At 33.6% G+C, this 25,839-nt stretch overlaps 1 protein-coding gene across 1 annotated transcript; it reads right to left on the bottom strand.

Moving 5' to 3' along the window:
• Positions 1-834: 834 nt before the first annotated feature.
• Positions 835-14,683, bottom strand: LOC139892690 (ABC transporter G family member 35-like). Its single transcript, XM_071875807.1, has 18 exons — positions 14,319-14,683; positions 12,836-13,045; positions 12,649-12,733; positions 12,372-12,531; positions 12,156-12,286; positions 7,104-7,194; positions 6,583-6,884; positions 5,676-6,274; positions 4,845-5,115; positions 4,259-4,412; positions 3,986-4,167; positions 3,520-3,852; positions 3,068-3,442; positions 2,826-2,959; positions 2,504-2,731; positions 1,819-1,990; positions 1,467-1,721; positions 835-1,107 (listed from the first exon to the last, which is right to left on the bottom strand). The coding sequence occupies exons 1-18, from the start codon at positions 14,681-14,683 to the stop codon at positions 835-837; spliced, it is 4,320 nt and encodes a 1,439-aa protein (XP_071731908.1).
• Between the last annotated feature and the right edge of the window lie 11,156 nt (positions 14,684-25,839).

The raw sequence follows: 25,839 nt of genomic DNA, 5'->3' as shown, positions 1-25,839 counted from the left end.
TCATCAGATTGATGTATGAGGCGAAAATTCACTTTCTTTTGAACATTCGGACTCGCAGTAGCATGTAAATAGGATAAAGGATTTCCACCTGTATTTAAAGGGGACTTTTCAAAACTAATATTACCTTCAGGTGTAACAACACGAGTTGTGTCCACTTTCGTTTTGGTCCTCGATGACTCTTGTTGATTACCATTAGCCAATTCAGGAAATTCATCATTTTTAAAGAACCCTTCATTGTACTCGGGACATACATAATCCTCTTCCACTTCACTAACTACGGTATGAACACTTACTGCTTCATCATCTACGTGGTTGTTGGCATTCGTTGGGATCGATTGATTAACAGCGCCTCCCTCATTCGTACTATCACCCATCTGGGATCCACTCAATTTATCGTCATCCTTATTCAGTGATTCTGATTCGTTAAGCTCTTTCTCATTATTATTATCATCATCAGATGTATACGAATAATCATTCCCAATTTTACGATTTCTCAAAACCCTAGATAATGTTGGTTGAGGCGGATTCTTCTTTTTGCCCCCTGAGTTCTTCCCCATAAGATTCCTCGTAGTCCAAATTAGGGTTTTGATGATGGATTTATTAGCGACAAACCAAATTAGGGTTTATAATGAACTTACAATTGGGACTGATACAAGGAGGAAATTGAAGATCATCTTCGTTGTGGAAACGAGTTCGTCTTATATATATAATGTAATATATACTAAATAATAATAATGCACATAAAATATAAATATATATACTAATATTAATCAATATAGTCATACAAGCTTTTTAATCAAATAGACAAACATGGTCATACCATGTAATACAAGTTTATCTCATTTGGAAGTTCAGTATCCTTAAGCATAAGGCATAGACGGATGCAAACAATAAGCAAAAACAGACTAGAACAGCAGCTACAGGACCCATGAAATCTAATCTATAACCATAGTGATCTTCAATAAACACATTCATGGGCGGGTCATACGACATCCCAGGCACCTTGATCGTGTTCTCAATATCATGATACTGTGAAACTATGAACCCATACACAGTCCAAGCTAGTGGACAAATCCAATAATACCACACCCACCATTTTGGAATTCTCTGAAATTCAGTTAACAATACTTTAACTTTAGCATTTAATTTAATCAATGCATTATTAATGTTACTACTATCATCGTCCCAGATTAATTGTTTCAATAAAAAAAATACACAGTTTAAGAAATATCATTATCACAGTATGTATTTTTTTCTAACTTTACAGTTTTACTATTGATTAATTAATTAGAAAATCCTCTAACTTTTGTAATTTAATTAATTCATTAGGGACAATATTTGAACTTCATTAAATTTACTTTTCATATTTGGAAGTGGACAATTAATTTGGGACATCCCACAATGTAATACTGGACAATTAATCAGAGATAGAGGGAGTATTTTTATAAGTACTGAGAATAACATACGGGTCTTGGAATGAAAAACCCCGAGAATATATTGAAGACTGCGTAGAATGCACCTGCAAGTATGGCTGCCACTTGCTCGTTCGGTGTAAGAGAAACAGTCATCATTCCGTAGTATGTGAAATACAGAAATGAAAAAAAGATGATGAAAAAGAACCAAAAAAATTTGGTTGCTTTCCATTCGAATGAAACCATCGCGTACACCATTAGAGTGTAATATGTCGCTTGAATAAACACGTACGGGATCTCCACTAACACCTGAATGAATTTCCTTTTGTTAGAAGCTGAATTGATCGAGTTATAAGTCTGCGCTTGATACAAATTTTAATCATGTCATGAATATATGTTAATTTACCTGTGCCATGGCATAAGGGAATGATGAATACATTCCAGCCGCTCTTTCTCGATAAAAAACTGTTCTTTCCGTGGCAATTACTGGTTGTACTGTTTGACAATTGTTCATACCAACAAAGAACACTGCACTATACATAGCCCCAATAATCGCGTTTAAATTGCTGCTGCTTTCTCTGAATAGATAAAATACATACTTAGAAAATCAACTTTACAAACTTAATTATCAAAAGTTTGATGTCACGTAGTAAAAAAACATGCAAAAAGCCAGGAAAGTAACGAAAAATTCATTTTTTCCAATAACGGGTATATATGTTTTTCTTTGCCCATAAAAAAGTTTGATTTCAAAATAGTACATAAAAAGGTGTATGATTTGAAAATGGTTACAATTGAGGTATAAACTGACACCTTAGAATTTTAATATTAGCGTTTGTAATCATCCCTTAGCGTCTTGCTAGGGATCGTTTTTTAATATTATTGATTCTTTGGCCGTAAAAAAAAAAACTGACACCTTAGAATTTTTTTTAATTTGTTATTGATGACATATTTTTGTGTCATTTTTTTTTTTTATTTCCATGCAAATTTAATATATCAATACAAATACAACTCATATACCATTTATTGGAAAAAGTAACTTTTATGTTACCTTTCTGGTTAAAATAATGAAATTAGAAGTATTTATGTGTGACCTCTTCTTGCCAATCTTCCAAAAGATGGTTCCAACCATGAGTGCAGCCGCTAAGGTGTAAATGTTACGAATAAGGTTATAATCGGGATTTCTCCAGTAACTCTTCCACGCTTTCCATATACAAGACTTAAACTGTCCCCATGAAGATTGAGAATATTGTGTTTCAAAATGAAGATCTGTTGCTCCAGATGGTGGTGTGCTTAACCCTATCACTAAAGCCTTGTTCCTCCTAGTAATTTTCATAGATGAATTTGCTTATATGAACTAGCATTGTTTATTGATTATGTGTCAACTTGTTATAAAAAAAAAAAAAAAAAACTTACTCATTCAAGGATGATGACTTGTAGTACTCAGCAAAATTTAAACCGAGTCGCATCTCCGCTGCACCTGAACTAACTTCTAACATCCATGTTGCTGGATTGTATTTTTCAGGAATTTTTGGAACCCCAGGAATTTCCTAATCATATGATAACAATAACTGCTAATTACTCATTAATCTTAGTTATATGTTGTTTAAGTATTTTCAATGGCTAGCTAGTTTGTAAAATATGCAAGCCACGAATACCTCAAAATATTCAATGATTTTTTGAGAATTTCGTCCTAATTCTCCTGCGTATATCACTTGCCCTCCTCTTTTCATCAACAACAACTCATCGAATGATTCGAATATATCGATACTAGGTTGATGAATCGTGCAAACAACCGTCCTACCAGTATCAACAGTGTTTCTCACAGCCCTCATAACAATGGCTGCTGCTCTTGCATCGAGCCCTGAAGTTGGTTCATCCATGAATATAATTGAAGGATTAGCAACAAGCTCAACAGCAATTGTTAGCCTTTTTCTTTGTTCTGTTGATAATCCACTAACTCCTGGTAGCCCCACTATTGCATCCTTGATATTGTCTAGTTCAACTAGCTCCATCACTTCACCAACAAATATCTAAAAATAAATGTAACAAAATTATCAATTCAACGTCTACTTCTTTTATATTTGTTCGATTCTCTTTAAATTCTTACCATTATCTCTTTATTGTTAAGTTCTTTTGGTAGCCTAAGGGAAGCAGAGTAAATCAAAGATTCATGAACAGTTACTTGAGGAGAGTGGATATCTGTTTGTTCACAATATCCAGAAATTCTAGCAAATGTTTCTTGTTTTTTCGGGAATCCTGATATTCTTACGTCCCCTTCGATATAGCCACCTGTTTTTCGTCCTGCTAAAACATCCATCAATGTTGTTTTACCAGCTCCACTAACTCCCATTAATGCAGTTAGTACTCCAGGCCTAAATGCACCGGTTACATCATGAAGTAATTGCAACCTATCTTCTGTCACCCCTTGTTCTCTCATTTCCTATTTTAACCATATCATTAATCACAATAATTTATAAAATTTTAGATGATAGGTTAGACTCAAGTCCAATCTGTATGTGTAGCTGTTGAAGTACATAAGTAACAACTAACTAGTTAAAGAATAAGGACTATACTTGGGGCATATCAACAAAATAGCTCATGTTGTCAAACGACATCGCGAGTGGAGTAAATGGGAAAACCATTCCCTTCTTATTTGAAACACCGTTAGACCCGGATTGACTTCTTACGATTTGCATTTCCGTTTCCGTCTCTCTAACTGCTTCTTTGGATATCATCGATTGTCGTTTTCCAGGGGCTGATTAATTAGAGAATTAAAGTTGGTCATTACCAAAAATATCTATGTAAATTATTCTTTAAAGATTAAAGTCGTGAACTTGAAAACTTACCCTCTAGATACATGAGGGAAAATGTGAACAGGACGTTGAGTAAGACTATAAAACCGAAAAGAGCGGCAGCACCAATCCAAAACCAACCCTTTTGGGTCGGAACATCAGTGCTCTCTAGTATTGCTATCCCCAATCTAGTTACATTATTCGAACTCTGAATACGAAAGCATAATGTATATTATTCATATTACACCATATACTAATAAGTAAAATGCGTCGTCGATCATTCATTGGCAGAAATAAAAATGAATCGTACCATTTTGCCATTTTACTTTTTTTCCTTAACCCACCTCAATGTCAACACGTTTCCCTTTTTTCTATTTCTCACCTATTTTTTGTCTGTCAAATTTAGTAAACGTTTAGTTAATAACGTAAATAAAAATAAGGTGACTTTTAAAATTGTTTTTAGATAAAAATTATATCTTAACTATTTATTGTTTTATTGTTTCATTGTACAATTAATTTGTAATTTTTTATGACAACAATATAGTACATACAAAAAAGATATTACCACAGTCGCAATGTGCGGGCTTCCTACCCCGTTTGTTACATTTCCTAATTTTAAATTACGAAACTAGTGACTCACCATTCTGTTCATCCACCTAGGAGCGAAAAACTCATTTATCTCAAAGGCTTTCAAGCCATAAGATAACGGCAATACCCAAGTAGCCCACTCCCACCAGTTAGGAATTTGAGCTTTAGGAAGGATGAAACCACCCAAAAGAAATATGAGTAGAAGTGCAAGAATTCCTCCTGTGTTTGCGATGTTCATTGTCCTACACACACCTGCAATCAGCCTAAAAAGTCCCCCTCCCACATTTTGGATCAAAAAAACCAACAGGAAATGCTTGAAGAACCTGTAAAAGATCATACAAAATACACGTTCTTTACCAAATAGTGCCACAAAAACATATTAGATGATAACAAACTTTTGAGGGGGCGACTGCCCCTTTAGACCCGCCTATTTTAGATAGTGTTGTAGAAAACCCGGCTACTCCCGGTAAATCTCCGATTACTCCTTTTTTAAAGCACTCCATTATGATTTTCTAAAATTCATTTAATTAATCAGTTAACGTTAACGTTAGTTAATGGGTCAAAATATGATTTGTTGATCAAATTCGATCAAAGTCAAAATTGATCAACATTTTAACATAAATTTAAACTAAAATTTTAGAGTTTTTGAATAAAATGAACGATTTTTGACAATTATGTTAAAATTTATGTTTATGTTTATGATTTTATTATATATTTACATTTATAATTTTAAAATTTAATATTTAAATGTAAAAAAGGACAATCCGTTTAATCCCTGAATTGTCGATTACTCCTACCAAATTAATACCGACCGATTACTCTCCAAATAGCGAGTTTTGAAACCTCGATTGTAGATATAGATGTGTCTGTCTTATGGTGTTACCTGCTGGGTTCAGGGGCAAGGTCAACACCGTAATATAGTATGACCATCCAAGCAATACTCTCAAAGAAACATATAGGTAAACGAAGCAAAAACGTTGGAATTGTGTAGGCCCACGGAGGGTGGAACAAAAGATCTCTTTGCTTGAAAACTACAGGAACTCTGGCTATGGTTAGGGAAATTTCAGCAAGACCATTAAACATATTTATGAGCAAGCTCAACAAAATTGCCCCTATATAGATTGCACCGTCGTCTTCATTTCTCGTGTGCATTTTAGTCCTAAAAAATAAAGTCATGCTGATGAAAGCTAAAATGATGAACTGTACACTTTTGAATACGTAAACAAAAGCGTTTCTTTTTATCAATAGCCATTCCTTATCCCACGAGGCCTTGAACAACTCCCGTTTGGATACTAAGTACTTTTTACAGACTAGTGCTGCTTTGTGGCTTTGGTTCTTGTCGTATGGGATTGACAGCTCATTCTCCAGCCTCTTGGCCACATGAAAACGCTTAAAAAGTTGAACAAACTCACTGACTGGGATATATCGGTATGGTTTAGTTCTATCTGCCCAATATTGCTTTTGATCCTTCGGAGATGTAACCTGTATTGTAGATTTTGAATTTTGAGAAAACTTTTTAATATTTTACGTGATTGAGATGGACGTGCAAAGTGTGCAATTGCACATGACCCACAGTTTAAAGGGGTCCAAAAATATAACCCAACAATATATTATATGGTCTATCTATTTATAAGGTTTTAAAAACATTACACATTTTGGAGTATTATTAAACTTATTTATATATATGAAAAACTTTCGTATACAAAAGGGCCTCTTTTGATTATTGAACAGGAACCTTAAAATAACAGGACGACCATGTTCATTACTTTATCGATAGCTCGAGATCATACCTCTTGCAAGAAGTCAGCAGTGCCTTTTCTCTCAGGACAAATGAATCCACAAGCCTCGAAGAACTCGAGCGCATTCTCTCGTGGTCCTTGGTACACAATCTGGCCTTCTGATAATAGTATGATGTCATCAAATAGATCAAAGGTCTCTGGAGCAGGCTGCAGTAGAGACATCATGATGGTTGATTCGGTGATGTGTACAATTTGTTGTAAGCATTTCACTATCTGAAATGTAGTTGAGCTGTCTAGACCCGTTGATATCTCATCCATGAACAGAGTTTTCGCCGGCCCAACAAGCATTTCCCCTTTATTTCAAAAGAAAAGAAAAATTCACAACTTTTTTTTTTTTGGGTAAAGGGTTACCCCGATGAACTTTTATTAATGAATAAAAGAAAGATAACAATGAAGAACAGCTGCTTTAAGTGAGTCTTAAAGCCCAGCAAACACCCAAGCCAAAAGGCAAACACACAAAAACTAGAAAGAATATGTAATTGTTAAACTTCTAGAAAATAGAGTGAGTTAACCTGTGGTTACACGTTTCTTTTGTCCACCAGAGATTCCTCGTCTCATTGCATCCCCAACAAAGGTGTCACGACAAATATCCAGACCTAATATCTGTTAAATAATGATAAGGATAACCGTATTGTTAGATACATAACTATTTATGGAACCACTTTTATTGTTCACGGAGGTAATTCCATCGTATCACAATTTTTTTTAATATTTTTTTAATTCAGGTCCGTTTTAACATATTTAATTTACTCAATGAAAATAAAAATACAAAGAAATAATAGAATAGATGGTTGTGTTGGTTGTTGTCTATCGTGTGATAAGGGTACAATCCTTTCCTAGCTATTTTCATTCTCCCTTTAGTAACTATAATAAATAATAAATAAATAATAATAATAATAATATAATATTCATTTATTACCATTCAATTTTTTCACTAGAATTAGTATTTTCCCTTTGCCACTTCAGTGTGTATATATATATATATATATATATATATATATATATATATATATATATATATATATATATATATATATATATATATATATATATATATATATATATAGGTGTTGCACGAATGTGTAACTAAACCGTGCAAAAAGTGTAATTCGCAGTTCATATTAATATGTAAATAGCGATACTAAAAAAATAGAAAAAGTATAACAGTTATTTAAGAGCCTGTGGTGTTGACAAATTTTAAAAATTCTTTTCAGTTTAAAAGCCCGTGGTGTTGACAAATTTTAAAAGTTCTTTTGAGTTTAAGAACTCGTGGTGTTGACAAATTTTAAAAGTTCTTTTGAGTTTAAGACCTTGTAGTGTTAACAAATTTTAATAGTGATTTTGAGTGGTGCAGACAAATTTTAATAGTGGTTTTGAGTGGTGTTAGTAACTTAATATAAAGGGTTAAAACCATAAATATGCTATATACTTTCATTTTTGTTCCAATATAGACTATATACTCCGAAAATACCAATGTAGGGTATATACTTTCAAAAATTGTACTCATGTCAACAAAAATGACCTGCTACCGGCTATACCGGTTAAAATGATTGTGGAATTTTTTTTCTTTAGAATATAACATGAAAAAAAGCCCTGCAACTTTTTCTTCCATGAATAGGCTATATACTTTCATTTTTGTCCCAATGTAGCCTATATACTCCAGATTTCGAAGTCTAACTTATGTTCATGAAGGTCAACGATTTGATTCATGAAAGTATATAGTCTTTTTATGACTTTAACCATAATATAAATTATATACTACGTAATATTTAGAAAAAATATGACAAATCTTAAAAGTTCTTTTGAGTATTTTTATTTTTATTTTTATTTTTTTGACAAATTTTAAAAAAGGACCTTGTGTGCTAAAAATTAGATGGGGATGGGTGAAAAATGTAAAATTTATTAAAAATAAAAGAGGCAATCAGCCTCACTTCTTCTCATTTCTAAATACTCAGTATGTTAAAAATTAAGATGTATTATATTTGTGAGTTTCTTGCACACTTAGGTGCATATATAGCTTGATTGGTAGTTGTAATCTTATCTTATATATACTCCGTAAATATATAGTAATTGTAATCTTATCTTATATATACTTCATATATACTAAAAAACCTATACGTATATATAATATAATATAGATATATAGATATAATATATAAATACAAACATCCTAAAATAACTTTCAACCACAATTCACAAAAAAAATTTGGTTTATATATATACTAGGTTTTTGAGCCCGTGCGTTGCACGGGTGTGTTAAAAACCGTGCAAAAAATATAATTTGAAGTTCATATTTGTATGTAAATAGCGATACTAAAAAAATAGATTAAGTATAAGAATTAATTAAGAGTCTGTGGTGTTGACAAATTTTAAAAATTCTTTTGAGTTTAAGAGTACGTGATGTTGATAAATTTTAAAAGCGGTGTTAGTAACTTAAGGTTTACAATTTTTTTTATTTCTCACAATTAATATCTTTTTCATTATACTTTTGAGTTTAAGAGCTCGTTGTGTTAGTACGGTTTTTGAGCCCGTGCGTTGTACGGGTGTGTAAAAAATCGCGCAAAAAATGTAATTTGCGGTTCATATTGATATGTAAATAGCGATACTAAAAAAATAGAAAAAGTATATGAATTATTTAAGAGCCCGTGGTGTTGACAAATTTTTAAAAAATTCTTTTGAGTTTAAGAGCCCGTGATGTTGACAAATTTTAAAAACTTCTTTTGAGTTAAGAGTCCGTTGTGTTGACGAATTTTAAAAGTTCTTTTAAGTTTAAGAGCCCGTGGTGTTGAAAAAATTTAAAAGTGGTTTATAGTAGTATTAGTAACTTAATGTCTACAATTTTTTTCTCACCATTAATATCTTTTAATACATAAATTATATACTACGTAATATTTCGAGTACATTAAAAATTTGTCATGAAACGTAACATTAGTGAAGTATAAGTTATATTATTTTAGGATTATTATATACAATTATTTTTAGAATAAAAGTGTAACATGCTAATTTAATTTTAGAAAATTTTTAAATTTCATTGACGTAGTACGTAACACGGATCATTGAATACCCAAACCCCATTTACGTTATGTAACACTTTTCGTTATTTTAGCGTATTTGGTATTTGAGATTTAGCGTATTTGGTATTTGAGATTAGCTAGATTATATAATTAATTAATGGTCATAATATGATTAATGGTATTTGGTATTAATGGTATTTTAACGTATTTGGTTATGTATCGAATTATATGATACATTTAGCTAAATTATAGATAAATAAATAATTAAATAATAAATAATAGATATTCCTAATATATGATAATATACTCCTAATATATATATATATATATATATATATATATATATATATAAATATTCTAAAATAACTTTCAAATATATATGTATATATATATATATATATATATATATATATATATATATATATATATATATATATATATATATATATATATATATATATATATAGGGGCAGGATCAATGGGGAAGTAACCAATCGGGGGGAAGCGGGGGGAAGCAAAATTTTTTTTTTATTTTTTTTTGAATTTTTTTTCCGGCATCAAGATCACACAAAAATATGAACATTTAGAAGAGACACTTCGTGATTAATGTTATTATTTAGGCGGAAAAACGATCGACAAAAATAACATTCAAGATAATATTGTTCGTGAAGAATGTGAACGTTTTTTTTTTTTTTTTTTTTTCATGTTTTGTGAAGTAAAATTTAGCCCGATTTAGAGTTTAGGGTTTAGGATTTAGGGTTTGGTGTTTTGGGTTTATTCCATAAACCCAAAACACCAAACCCTAAACCCTAAACCCTAAACCCTAAACCCTAAACTCTAAACCGTTCGTGTTAAAAACTCAATCTAAATCCTAAATCTAAACACTAAATCTAAACCCTAAACCCTAAATTTCTAAACCCTAATATCTAAACCCTATAAACCCTAATATCTAAACCCTAATATCTAAACCCCAATAGCTAAAATCTCAAAATACGCTCGAAAAATACGATAATTGTTATATATTACTTCTTCGAGCGTTTTTCTGCCAAAATAAAAACATTTATCACAAAGTGTCTCTACTAAATGTTCATATTTTCATCTCATCTATAATGTTCGTTAACAAAGTTTTTTCAAAAAACGAAAAAGAAAAAAAAAAGTTTTTGCTTCCCCCCGCTTCCCCCCGAATGGTTACTTCCCTCTTGATCCTACCACTATATATATATATATATATATATATATATATATATATATATATATATATATATATATATATATATATATATATATATATATATATATATATATATCCTAAAATAACTTTCAACCACAATTAAGAATAACTTTTTCGTTTATATATATATATATATATATATATATATATATATATATATATATATATATATATATATATATATATATATATATATATATATATATATATTAGGGGCAGGATCAATGGGGAAGTAACCAATCGGGGGGAAGCGGGGGGAAGCAAATTTTTATTTTTATTTTAGTTTTTTTTTGAAATTTTTTTTTCCGGCATCAAGATCACACGAAAATATGAACATTTAGAAGAGACACTTCGTGATGAATGTTATTATTTAGGCGGGAAAACGATCGACAAAAATAACATTCAAGATAATATTGTTCGTGAAGAATATGAACGTTTTTTTTTTTCATGTTTTGTGAAGTAAAATTTAGCCCGATTTAGAGTTTAGGGTTTAGGGTTTAGAGTTTAGGGTTTGGTGTTTTGGGTTTATTCCATAAACCCAAAACATCAAACCCTAAACCCTAAACCCTAAACTCTAAACCGTTCGTGTTAAAAACTCAATCTAAATCCTAAATCTAAACCCTAAATCTAAACCCTAAACCCTAAATTTCTAAACCCTAATATCTAAACCCTCTAAACCCTAATATCTAAACCCCAATAGCTAAAACCTCAAAATACGCTCGAAAAATACGATAATTGTTATATATTACTTCTTCGAGCGTTTTTCCGCCAAAATAAAAACATTTATCACAAAGTGTCTCTACTAAATGTTTATAGTTTCATCTCATCTATAATGTTCGTGAACAAAGTTTTTTCAAAAAACGAAAAAAAAAAAAAAAGTTTTTGCTCCCTCCCGCTTCCCCCCGAATGGTTACTCCCCTCTTGATGTTACCACTATATATATATATATATATATATATATATATATATATATATATATATATATATATATATATATGTATATATATATATATATATTTTTTTTTTTGTTTTTGTTTTTTTTTTTGTTTTTTTTTTTGTTTTTTTTCCCTACAATTTGTATTTTCCTTTCCACCTTTCAAATATTACTTTTTTCAGTTTTGTCCATCGACTTTTATAGTTTTTATTTCTCATATTATTTCTTTGTTACATGGTCGAAGTGAACGATTTTTTATCTTCAAAGTTATTTCATCCTTTACGATTATATAATCGTGAATGTAATATAACCCGTCCATAGCAACGCGCGGGTTTGCGTCGGTCGTTGATACAGTAAAAGAAAAAGAAAGTTCCATCATACGTACTCTGAGAGTGTAGTAAGTAATTAAACTGCTAGCGTCTCCTTCTATTGCAGTTGCCTTCATGAAAAGATCAACATCAGCTTCTGGGAAAATCCCTGCTTCTTTCTCTCTTCTTGCAAGCTCCATTAGCATTTCTATAATATTAATATATTTCATTTATTTAGTTATCTTTTTATATCAACACAAAGTAGCTTATAAAATAAAAGATCATAATAATACCTAATCTCGATCCCACTCCTAGACACCTTGCTGCGAAATCTAATGTTTCCTTAACTGTCATTTCTCCAACATGAACGTCGTTCTGACTGATGTAAGCTGATGTTTTTTGAGGTACAAATTCGCTGAGTTTATGACCGTTGTAAGTAATATCTCCGCCAACCTGTAATAAGTTCATATGTTACATTGTTACACCTTTATTAAACGTAGCTCATGTTATATTGAATTAATAATATAAATAATAAATAATTATTACTACGTATTATTACAAATGCATGACCTTTAAGCTGGAATCGAGCCTTCCCGCCATAGCCAACAAAAGTGTTGTCTTGCCAGAAGAAGGTGGACCCAACAGAAGTGTCATTCTGTCATTAGTAATTGTTACTGATGAATTATTAGTGATCGAGCTAGATTGATTAATTGAGAAGAACATTATTATATTATATATTTATATATGTATACATTACCTTGATGGTTTGATGATCCCGGATACATCTTTAAGAATTGTAAGTTTAGCTTTCTTTGACATACTGATCCCGATTGAAGCCAGAAGTGATTCTATGTAATTTCTAGCAGCATTTGGTAGCGTCGGAAGTGCTCTGTCACCGACGTAGCAATCTGCTTCTATTGTCAGATTCTGATACCGGACTTCTACAGTTGGAAGCGAAATGCCAACCCTGAAAGTAAAAGAATAATGCATGTAAATGCCACATTTTTTTTAGTTAATACTGATCACTAATCTTTTCACTAAAAAAAGTGTCATTTTTAACGTTTTCATTATTTTTGACGCTTTAAAGCGTGAAATTTATATTTTTGTTTTTTTACGGCGAAAATATTAATATATATATATATATATATATAAAGATCATAAAGATCCGGTGTTACAAACAAGCGACAATGATTGAAATTGTAAGGGCTCGCTCTGGTCGTCCTACACATTGGACGAGAACAATGATTGATAGAGAGCGAGCAGCCGAGCACATTGAAATTGAAATGATACAGCAAACTAGTAACAACCAAACCTAAATCTAAACACAACATAAAACCGGGAACGTGTCTAACGTCACAATCTCCACTACTAAGAAGCCGCACACTAAAAAGAACGCCGGACACTCCAGCAGCACCTAACACGAGGCCTGCACTTCAAAGAAACCTCTCGTACACGAAGAACCCATAACACTCCTAATCAGAGGCCCACAAGCACGTCAAGTAAGATCAAACCTCGTTCGAGCGGATAGAAGGATCCCGAGAGAACTACTTCAAAATACATCAATTTATCATGGTCAACAAGGTCGACACACGCAGGCAACGACATCGAGTCCACCCGAATAAACTCGACTACGGGAGAGGCATGAACAATACAGCGCAACGGCAACCAGACAGTACAAATTACAACACCAAACCAATAGAAACCCGGCTATCATCGCCGAATTTTCAGATAACCTTTACAAACCCGTTGATTGCGGTAATCGTAGGTCGCCGGTAGCCTTCAACGACCGACAACAGCGTGGAAAGTAACAAGAGTTACCTTCTTGCCGCCGGTAGTCTCTAGAAGCCGCCAAACAACCGTCAAGCAACTAAAATAGCGTGAAATTTGTGACATGTTTTAAATAACTAGCTTTAAGTGTCACAAAGTTTTTGACACTTAAAAGTGTCAAAACAGAAAACTCAATGATACATAGAATTCTCAAAAAGTTAATAACACTCAAAATTAAAATTTTGACACCATAATTATTTTACCCTTCAAAGTATTTGGCACCACATTTTTTCACGCTTCTAAATTATATTAACATTTTTAAGTGCGAAAAACTCGTTCTCGTTTAAAAAGTTGTGGTATATATATGATCTGAAATGTTGTCCATCTTGAATTTTATTCCAAACAGCAAGATGCTAATTTCTCATTTCGCCATTGTTACTATATTTTGCAAGTTTATGCAGATGAAGGCTTACCTATCAAGACGATTTCTGAACTTTTTCAAGAACCGTTCATTATCATCTTCAGCAACCTTAAAGATGGCGTCAATGAACTGTTGTCGAGCATTCGGGTCAAGTTGTCGTACATCCACGAGTAACTGATCATTCGGAACTTGTTGTTGATCCTCTGGAACATAAGGCTTAAAGATAGTGGTTCGTAATCGATTGTAGGTAGAAAGTTTCTCCAAAGCAGCCCATTTCAAGGCTTCATCTTCCACTGAATGGTGGCTGCCGCCAACGCTAATGGAGATCACACCATCTACAATTCTTAAACTCCCACCAGCCCTGCTTAAACTTCTACCTATGCTCCTAATGATGCTTAATTTGTTTTCTTCCTCCATCACTTCAATTATATTGTTTATAATCTCTCAAATGGTTACAGTTATTTATGCTGCTATTTGTCTATATTCAACCAGCTTATAACATAGGGATATAAATAGATGCCAGAAATACTTGGGGCAGGTTATGTAACTGCGGGAGATGATTGCGTGGGTGGTTTAGTTCCCCTAGATTATCCCAAACTGGTGATAAAAAAAATGATATATATTGCCTACGAAAAGGATGGAAGGCAAGTCGCTATTCAATGATCATATAATGGCAATGTTGGAATTTTTTTTTTTTTTTTTTTTTTTTTTTTTAGAACGGCAAGTTAGTTTTCATCGCACGGTTAGTGGTTAGATCGCATCGCACGTTCCAGGAGGAAACCGCCACCATCCAAACGGGCAGGTGGGGAAAACCCCCTGGTGAGACTCGAACCCGGGTCTCCTCGAAACCATGCAAGCATGGTTACCAATGAGGCAAAGCCCCATTCGGGTTAAGTAGTCCGCAAATTTTTTTCGGTTTCAAATGGCAATGTTGGATTTGAAACCGAAAAAAATTTGCGGACTACTTAACACTGTACGAAAGGCATATTAATTGGTTAGACCCACAATTCAATCATGTACATAACTCCTATATAAATATAATTAAATTGATCCGCGACAATTGTGAGAACTCTAGTATCTATGAACTCCGCCGAGTCAAAGATATTAATTGCATTGTGGATTTTGAATACAAATCTATAGTAGAACGTACGTACTGTCAGTTAATTTACAATCGAGAATAGCGTATAATAGCGTATGCAGTTGCATTTGTTTGACTATGGACACGCTGGGTGATTTATAGTTTATAGCCTGTTTTTTGAAGGGTTTATTCTTGATTCAGATATGGACACATCTTGTTTAGTTATGTTGGGGTCCCGCACATGTGAAACCATCCACCCCATCAATTCACCATATACACCTATACACCTAAAGGAATACAATCAATTCGAATCCAGAACACGTATTTTGAAGGAGGGAAAAAAATCCTTGTGAGAATCGAACCAGGGTCACTTTCTTCGTTCTCAATCACGAAACCGGGACACGTATTCCTGGACACATATTCCATGATTAGTTATGTTATTATTCGTTTATCAATGGAAATCATTTTAGTTTCAGTTAAGTTACCTACAACACACTACAAGAAAAATAAGAACGGGCGATGATCCTTTTTTGCGGCGACCACCCCTTGCCACAAAAAAGCACTAAACGACAATTTTTTTTTGTTTCTTTGACTACTTTTTGGGTCCACGTGGGGTCCACAACTATTTTACGGCGATGGATTTTAGACGTCGCCTCAATAATCGGGTCCCACAACCAGAAAAGTTTCTTTCCTCTTTTCTTTTTATTCAGAAATGGTCAAACATTGAATTTTTTATTTGCAGCGATTGATAACGCCGCTGTAAACCGTCGTTTTTATTTTTTTCCCTCCAACTTTCCCTACCAAAAGTTTTCCCTTCCAATTAAAGGGGTCGCTGCAAAAGAAATAAGACAATTCTCTACTTAACCTGCTAAATTACTATCACAACACACACCAACTTAGATTACTATCAAAAGCACACACAACACAAAAAATGTTGTCCCTTCCGCCGATGATAGTCTCATTCTAAGTGTATTACGAAAGTGAATTCTGTAATGAAATGAAACTTTACGACTATACGCATAGTTCGAAATCTACGTTCAAAGAAATTGTCGTTCGCGACGTTGGTTTACAGGAATTTTTAACCTTTCTGAAAAAATGTTCCGTTCGAACACACGAACGTCTTGTATTATGAAGATTATTGTGTTCCGGACTTGTCCACCATAAGGATGATCCGTGTCTTGATGAGTTGGGTGAAAATAATGATGATGCATGGATGGACGATATCTAAAAAGGAGGCGGATAGTTTGTGTAAAAACACTGAATTGATGCTTTTAAACTTTAATATTTGTAGTTAGTATAATTGTTACAAGTTTTCGTAAACGTTTATTTATTTTAGTGTTATTAATCTTTATTGTTCGTGGTGTTATTTTATTATAGCTGCTATAAAATGGTATGAAACAGGTTTCGGAAAAACACCCAGAATTTTGGGCGGGATGCTGCAAATACAGCAGAAAAACCTGCTTCATGGTGCAGGTACTTTTAGCAGCGATGGGTCGCCACAAAAGAAATCTGACAGTTTAAGTTGTCAGATACACTTACTCGCCGCAAGTAAGTCGCCGCATTTGTTTTGCCGTGAAATCTTTGCGCCACCATCTCATCGCAAAAGAATCGCCGCAATAAATAATTTCCCCTTTCTTTTTTCTTTTTCTAAATATATGCGGGTCCCACTTTCGTTCGCCACAAAACCTCGACACAAAAGACTTAAGGCGGCGAACCTACGGTGATGAGGTATAATGCGACGAGACCTCGCCGCAAAAGACCTACTGCTGCGAGATTCCCCATTTAATGCGGCAAGCTTCATCACCACAAAAGAGGGATTTACCTGTAGTGACATTAGTACTCAATTAAACAAGATATTATAGATTAATAGGAATGATTTAAACAATATCAAATGTGGAATTAATTGAATCGGACACGATGATTAATAATACACAATTTTAAATATAACATCGTCAAGATTAACAAGGAGTGAACGATTTGAGAAGTAAACACACATTATCCTATTTATAGAGTTTGAATTTTATGAAGGAATCCCCCCAAAGTCTAATGATCTAGTTTCTGAACAAATTATTCGATAAATAAGGAAATAAGATAAAATCGTATCATGTCAAATCTTCTATTAGAATGCAGAGATATTCATTTAAATGGAATCTCTTCATTCTTATCTTCTTATGCGATTTGATTAAATCTTTGATATTGATCTTGATCTTGTTAGGTTATGTTCTTTGTAGTTCATGTCAAAGTCTATGTTCTTTACTACATACCAGAGTCTATGATACTCAGATTCAGACTCTTAGACTCAGACTCAACAAAAATACTTTTGACTCATCAGATTATATATAAGATTTTTTCCAACAATCTCCCACTATAATGATGTCAAAACTCTATAAACACTGAGAGTTGAAACTAAGTTTAGTTTAAATATTTAACACTTATTACAAACTAAAGTTAAACAATTAAGCTTGCCTCTTTCTTCTTCTATCATCGAAACCTTCTAGTCTTTGCTTTGCTTTCTTCTCTTCAGACTCAAGTGTTATTCTCTCCAACCTACTGTGTTCCTTCTTTATTTCATCATACACCGATCTCAGACTTAGAGTCTTCTTTATCTCTGTCAGATTGTAAACAAATGTTTCACCAGTTTTCTTCTGAACGACAAACTTTGCTAAGACTTGCACTTCTCAAGCAAAGAAAAAAGGTGACTTGAATCCGTATTTATCAATTTACTTTCTTTTATCAAACATTCACATCCTCACATATCCTTGTACACAAAACCATCATCAACTTCAACAAACTTGTTTTATTCAAACCTCACATGCCTTAAAAATGGAACTCTCTTATTCTTTTCATCATCAAACATCAGACTAGCTCCACATATCCTTGTTCTCTTGTCAAGATCATAAATTTTACAAAAAGAATTATAGTCTTTATTAGTTAAGAATCCAAGCCCATAAAACATGAACCATCATAAATATGATGTTCATCACTTCAACCCTTATGTTCTAATCTTTATAATCCATGTATTTGATCCAAATCAATTGTTCTCTATGTTGATCTGTTGTTCTGTAGACTAATTTATCATGCCACTTTCATTTCTCTTCACTGAGAAGCTGATGATCACATATGTTTCTTAACTTCTAAATGTATAGCTCTTGAGCAGCTTCAATGACATGCCATTCTTTTTCTTAACCCAATTTTTTATAACCTTTTAAGTTTGGCAGCCATTTCTTCGAACTCTACTTTTTTGAAGTACTCTTCCTTTGTCATTCCAGATTATGCAATAACATTCTTTAACAATTCTTCGGTTGCTTCTTCTACTGTACTCAACTTTCTTTTTCATACTGCATTTTCTTGCAATTTTCCTTGAACATCAAAATCTGTACCTTGTTAACTAAACTTTGACTGCTTGTTACTTGATTTCTTAAGAATGGATGAGATTCATTCCTTATCTTAATTATCCCGCTCATCATCATTGTCTTCATCATCCAAGTAAATAACAATTGGCTTGCATCCACTTGACATTCTTTTCTCGATTATCTTCTGTCTTTGAGATCTTCTAAACTTGACTTTTGGTTTTTAATAACTTGCTCAGCTCCCCCTCAGCATGTGTCTCACTATCATTTAGTTCCTTTGACTCACCTTCAACCTGTACTGTTGAAGACTCACCTTTAGCTTGTCCTTCCTTTTTACTTTCTTTAGACCATTAAGCAAATGAAACTCTTTTGAAGTTCTTCTATCTAGATTCTTCTTCATCAATATCTCCTTTTCGTTTCTCTCCCCTTTTGACATCATCAATCAGTTGAACAGGAAGGAGGACCAATGTGTGCCAGATGTTCATTGATATTCTCTTGGAGCTCTTTTATAGTTCCAAACTCTATACATAAACCAACGACTTCATTACGTTGGCTATTCACATCCTCAATAGCCACTTCAGTTGAATTTAATCATTTGTTTAATGTCTTTAGAGTAGCATTTGTGGATATTAAAGTAGTTGTCTGACTTGCCCTATAACAAACTGATTTAGGGCCTAGACATAAGTTTACCATTTTGCCCTTAGGTTATTTATTAAGTTGAATGATTTTGTTTATTATTACTTATTGTGTTTTATTATCAAATGCATTAGTTAGATTCATTTTGTGACAAGGGTCACGGGACATAATTGCTTGTCAGATTTGGACTTTGTTAGGACCGCCTAACGAGGTATGTTAGATATCTAAAAATTGGTAAATACTCGTGTGGCATGGTTTATAGGTTTAAACACCCATATAAGCTAGTAGAGCTGCTCACTTATCTTAGTTTTCCCCATTATAGTCTAGAACGCTCATACCTAACTCTCGTTCGCGGGTTGAATATTAACGGGTCGTGGTGTGAAGATCCGGATACCATAAAAGATGAGGTTTTTTCGTTTTATCAGAAGCTCTTCAAAAAACAGAATTCAGGTGCAATGAAGCTGATGTCCGAGAGTGATTCTGCCATGCCTTGCCCTACACAATTGTCACCCATACAGGCTGCTGATCTCGAGCAGAAATTCACAGAGACAGAGGTTTTCGCAGCTTTGAAAGAGTGTAATGCCACGAAGGCGCAGGGTCCAGATGGATTTAAATTTAATTTCTACAAGAAACATTGGGAGTTAATTAAAGATGACCTCCTAAAAGATGACCTCCTAAAAGCTCTTAATTGGTTTTGGGATAAATGTGAAATTTCAAATGGTTGCAACGCGTCGTTTATCACTCTTGTCCCAAAAACCGCGGACCCTTTGGTACTCAACGAGTTTCGGCCCATTAGTTTGATTGGGAGTTATTATAAAATTCTTGCAAAAATCCTCTCGATACGCATTAGAAAGGTGATTCCAAATCTCATTGGTGCCGAACAATCCGCCTTTATAAAAGGCAGATTCATACTTGATAGTGTTCTTATCACGAACGAGGCCATTGACTACCTCATAAGGAACAAAAAGAAAAGCTTGGTGTTTAAAGTGGATTTTGAAAAGGTTTTCGATAGCCTTAGTTGGGATTTCTTGATTGAGATTATGAAGAGAATGGGTTTCGGCGAGCGATGGAGAAAATGGATCTATGCATGTCTAAGATCGAGTTCCATTTCGGTTCTAGTGAATGGATCCCCCACAAGAGAATTCAACATTGAAAGGGGTGTACGTCAAGGTGACCCGTTATCCCCGTTTCTTTTCATCATAGCGGCGGAGGGTCTTAATCTTCTAACTAAAAAGGCGTTGAGTGTTAGGTTGTTTAAAGGTGTTTCTATTGGTGCAAGAAATATTCCAATCTCAAATCTTCAATATGCCAATGACACGCTTTTTCTAGGAGAGTGGTGTCGACAAAATTTTTTCAACCTCATTAAACTCCTAACATGTTTTGAAAGGGCATCGGGTATGAAAATAAACTTTCATAAGAGTGTTATCTTCGGCTTAGGAGTTTCTCCTAGTGAAATTGAAGCTATGGCAAATCGGGTCGGTTGTAAAATTGGGGAATTTCCTTTCACCTACCTTGGTTTACCTATCGGGCAAAACATGAATCGGGTTGAGAATTGGTAACCTGTGGTGGCAAATTCAATGCTAAACTTGGGAATTGGAAAGCAAAAATGGTATCTTATGGTGGAAGGTTAACGCTAGTCAAATCGGTTCTAAGTAGTCTACCGCTATATTATTTCTCCCTCTTTCGAGCTCCTTCGAGTGTTGTAAAAAATCTTGAGCATATCCGTAGAGACTTTTGGGGTGGGTCGGGTGAGCGTAATAAATTAATTTGGATCAAATGGTTAGATTCTCTTTTACCTTATGGTGAAGGAGGTCTAAACATCGGATCCCTTCGGGCAAAAAATCTTGCACTCTTGGGTAAATGGGTTTGGCGCCTTAAAACGGAGCCAAACTCACTTTGGGTCCAAGTTATAAAAAGCATTCATGGCACTAACGGGCTACTTTATCCCTCGGGATTTAATAGGCCCCAAGGAAAAAGTGGTGTGTGGTCTAATATTATTCGTGCAGGTTATGACATTGATGCACTCGGTTTCATTTTCAGCAATTCTTTTCACAAGCAGATTGGTGATGGTAGAGAGACAGCCTCTTGGGAAGATCCGTGGTTATGTGATACCCCCTTGAAGTACTTGTTCGATAGGCTGTACAGAATCGATGCAGCCCCTGGAGCGATGGTCAGGGACAGACTGACCTGGAATGATGGTTCGTGGAGTATCAATTGGAACTGGGTCAGAGAACCTCTTGGACGTGGCTACGGTGACCTACAAAATTTACAATCATTGATTTAATCGTATGCGAAACAGGATGCATCTTCTGACTCGTGGCAATGGGGGTTGTCCGCAAGTGGAATTTTCACAACTAAAAAGCTCTCAAGAATTATCGATGACCATTTGATCTTGGACAATAGAACGAGAATCGAAACTCTCAAAAATAATCTTGTTCCTTTAAAGGTAGAAGTTCTAATATGGAGGGTCCTTAATAAGAGGATTCCGGTTCGTACCGAACTCGACAAGAGAGGTATTGATCTTGACTCCGTGAGGTGCCCTCTTTGCGACGACGACATCGAGTCGATTGATCATGCATTGTTTTTTTGTCGTTCGGTGTTGGAGGTATGGGATAGAGTTTACAAGTGGTGGAACTTAGGACCGATCACTAACTTAAGCATAAACGAGGCTTTCCGTGGTAAATGTAGTCGTTCTCTTACTCCAGTGGGTGCTCTTATATGGCAAGCATTAGAGTGGACATGTGCTTATCTTATTCGGCGAAACCGAAATCAAAAAGTTTTCTCTAATAAATGCTGGAATGGAGCAACGACGCTTATGGAAATAAAATTAAAATCTTTCGAGTGGATTGTTTCGCGAATCAGAGATAAGAAGATCGATTGGTTAGGTTGGTTAACCAATCCATTAATGTATTGAATCTAGTTTGAGCTTGTATTTGTTGTCAAAGTTGCACTCTCGGCAACTCCTCTGTTTCGAACTATTTCTACTGTTTCGAGTCTGTTTCGAGTATTATAGCACCCATGTATAAATGGGCTATACTCTCCTTGTACCTGGGCTGACTTGGCCTGTCGAGTTTAATTCAAATGCTTGCTTTTCGAAAAAAAACAAATGTTGAAGTATTTTGGATTGAATCAAGTTGTGAATCTGAATCCTTGCTAGTCTTTAACTACTTTGAGGTACGTATCTACCGTTTTCTGGATATAATACTTGTGATATTGGGTTTTTGTTCTGTTGGGTTTTCATGAGTGATGCACGGCGTACGTCCACTTTTATTCTCGATGCCGATCGTTAGTTGATTGGGCGAAGGTGAGTTCCACTCTCGCGATCAGTGTGTAGTTTTATATTTACATGTTGAGACCTAAATTAAACCTACTTTTTTTTAACAAAGTAATAGAGTAAGTATGATCTAGGGCGTCATTCTTAAAAGGCGGACGAATTAGAAACGAAGCGTATCTACACAAATTAGTATTTATTATTATTTTAATGATGGTTTGGTAGGGGACTTTTATTTTAATCTAAATTAAATATAAAATGCAGGAAAGTATAAGTTGGAGGTGACTGCGGTACTTGAAGTTTAAACAGTATTTATTATGAATCTAAGTCGCATCCCGGATTGTATTAATTTTGTGTCGAGGAATATAATATCACTTTATTCTTTATGATATAGTTTTACCCATTAATTTATTTTCAAGAAACTTAATTCAAGCATAAATGATTAATGTGTTACTTTGGTGAAAATATGAGGTTTATTATAATGGAGAGTATCTATAGTATAATAATAAGAACCAACTCAACAAGCACCCTCGAATTCTAATTCTCTTATGAAAACTCCAGCGAGGGTGTTACGAGAAAGATTAGACATGTTAACGACACCTGTCAGAAATAAAAATATTATTCTTACCGAATTAAGTTGGAAATAATTAATTAAACAGTTGAGAATGATATTGGACTATATATAAAGTGATAGATGTTTGTCATTTAAATAAACAAAGTACTTGTTAATGACTACTGCTTTATAAAAACCTTAGACTCACAATATAAGATGATGAACTTTATAAGTTTACTGTCAATGACCTCGGCTGCGTATCAAGCCATTTATAAAAGATCTCAAGTCCATAATGTTAAACTTTATCAACTGACTGAAAACGACATCCGTTGTGTGTCAAGACATTTGTTGAAAGAGTGTTGTTATGTTATTTAGTTTCATAGATCATAAATACCTCGGATTTCTCCAACATGATATTTATCGTAATTTTTGAAAACACATTTATCTCGAGTCTTATACCCCGTGCCTTGCCTAAACTTTCAATTTCCAGGACACCGGCCATCACAATTTTAAACATAGAATACTTAAAACACTTGTGCAAAATTAAGCACGGTACAAGTTTGATAAACTTTATAGAAGTTAACAAAAATTCACTCAATTTATAAAACATTGAATCAAACACTTATAATGATTTAAATGACGATAAAATTAACCATCCTAAACTTACATCATAATAAACAAGAGAAGTTATTCAAATCCATTTTTAGAATATTAAAATCAATAAATATTATATATATATATATATATATATATATATATATATATATATATATATATATATATATATATATATATATATATATATATATATATAATAAACATTCAGTAGGCAACATGATTATAATAAGCTTCTCGAGTTTCCTTCCCGCTGCACCTCCGTTATTTATTTAAAAACTAACTAACAGAGAAAGAACCAAGCTAGTAACTATTCTAGAGAGTTCTTAGAGAGATAGAGAGAGTGTGAAGGTGTTTTCATCAACTGATCGTCATTCTATTCATTTGAAAAGCCAATCTAGCCATGCTGTAATAAAATTTACATTAATCCAATTGGACACTTGACCCGTTTGAACCTAAAACGACCTCTAACACAAAACCACGTCTACAACTGTATTAAAATGACTAAAGACACATAATGAAACTTCAACAAGACTACGCTTTAACATACATGACCATACACTTCGATTTAAGTACCTACTTCGATATTCAACAACGTTGACAATCCTGACACATGAACAACATTTCAAACTTCAACACAACACTTCAAAAGCATTTACTACCATGTAAAAACTTATCCATAATAACTTTTAGACATTTACTCCAGTACCCGCATACAAACTAAATACACTTCACTAATACATGACCATAAACATAATTCCATACACTTGACTTCAAAACTTCGAATGACACAAAGACTAACAACGTGACGTTTAGGCTCAAGTGGTCAATATCTTCGCGAGGATGGAAACATGAAACATCCTCTTACTCTTAAGTGTCTTCAAGCTAATCCCAATCTACTAACATCTATCTCTAGCACATCCGCAAAACTTCGAACCTATTAAAATGCCAACACTACAATGGATAAGCTTTAAGCTTAGTGAGTACATAATGGGTAAAAGATCATAAACTGCAACTAAACAAAACATACATAAATACATATGATAAAACTTACTACACTACGCTAACGTAAAGATTACTAGCTTTTGCTAGTCAACTGATAACAATTGGGATTAAATCCCCTAATAACAATTGGGATAAGATCCCGTTCCAAATTACACATCACCACGTACACGTATGTAAGTCAATGATGTACGATCCATTTACCCACCCATGTACTCCCCTTGAAAATATAGCATCCAAAACTTCGGCATATAGTCAAGCAACTCCTCTAACAACTCATTAACATAAAGATACGCCTATACATTACTTATTAGCATTCTTCTAATAAACGTTTCTTCACTACAAATCTACAATTATGAGGTGTGACTCAACACACTTCCTCCCATACTAAACTTTTCACTAAACAACTTACGACCCAAAACTCTACCCAAATTGACACATCCATTAGTTTGACCGAATTAAGATTACTAACACAACTTTCATTTATAAAAAGCTTTCTTCAAATTACTAAACTATAATCTTTCTAAAAATCCTTAATATCTAGAACAACTACTTACAAAACTTCATGTTTATAAAACTTCATCAATAAACACATGATTTGAACTAACAAAGTCTTATTTGCAAATTAATCATCTTATACCCATTTTAATATAAAACAAGTAATAATTTATTTCTTGTTGTCACAATTTAGAAGAAATGTAATTTCTCACAACAACACAAGCTTCATAGTTAAAAGCTTAATTCTTATATTTACAACATCCTTAACCATCACTACTAACTCACAAATACCCCAAAATCATAAGTATTCAACAAAACTCCAAATTGATCATACACAAGAAATTAAGATTTTTACCAATTGATTGAGATTGAAGATGATTAATGAAACTTGATCTTCTTCCATGTTCGATAGCACATCCAAATCATCAACCCTAGCTTCAATTTCTCCTTCCATGTTAGAGGGGAGTTTCTAAAGTTCAACGGAGCTTCGTAATTAAGTCAAATGATGATTTGACAACGACTTCTATACATGTACGGTATAGGACTCAAACTTTAAATAAACAATTTCTT

Source organism: Rutidosis leptorrhynchoides, chromosome 2, assembly GCF_046630445.1.
Source record: "Rutidosis leptorrhynchoides isolate AG116_Rl617_1_P2 chromosome 2, CSIRO_AGI_Rlap_v1, whole genome shotgun sequence".
NCBI lineage: Eukaryota > Viridiplantae > Streptophyta > Magnoliopsida > Asterales > Asteraceae > Rutidosis > Rutidosis leptorrhynchoides.
The sequence above is the reverse complement of the archived record's forward strand: the minus strand, read 5'-3'. Positions and strand labels throughout refer to the sequence as shown.

Excerpts from the sequence above, each read along its gene's own strand:
- LOC139892690 (XM_071875807.1), bottom strand. The coding sequence starts at position 14,683 with ATGGAGGAAGAAAACAAATTAAGCATCATTAGGAGCATAGGTAGAAGT. Across the intron at positions 1,722-1,818 it reads TCCCTTATGCCATGGCACAG|GTGTTAGTGGAGATCCCGTA; the intron begins GTAAATTAACAT and ends AAATTCATTCAG. Across the intron at positions 1,108-1,466 it reads GGTTTTTCATTCCAAGACCC|AGAATTCCAAAATGGTGGGT; the intron begins GTATGTTATTCT and ends ACTGAATTTCAG.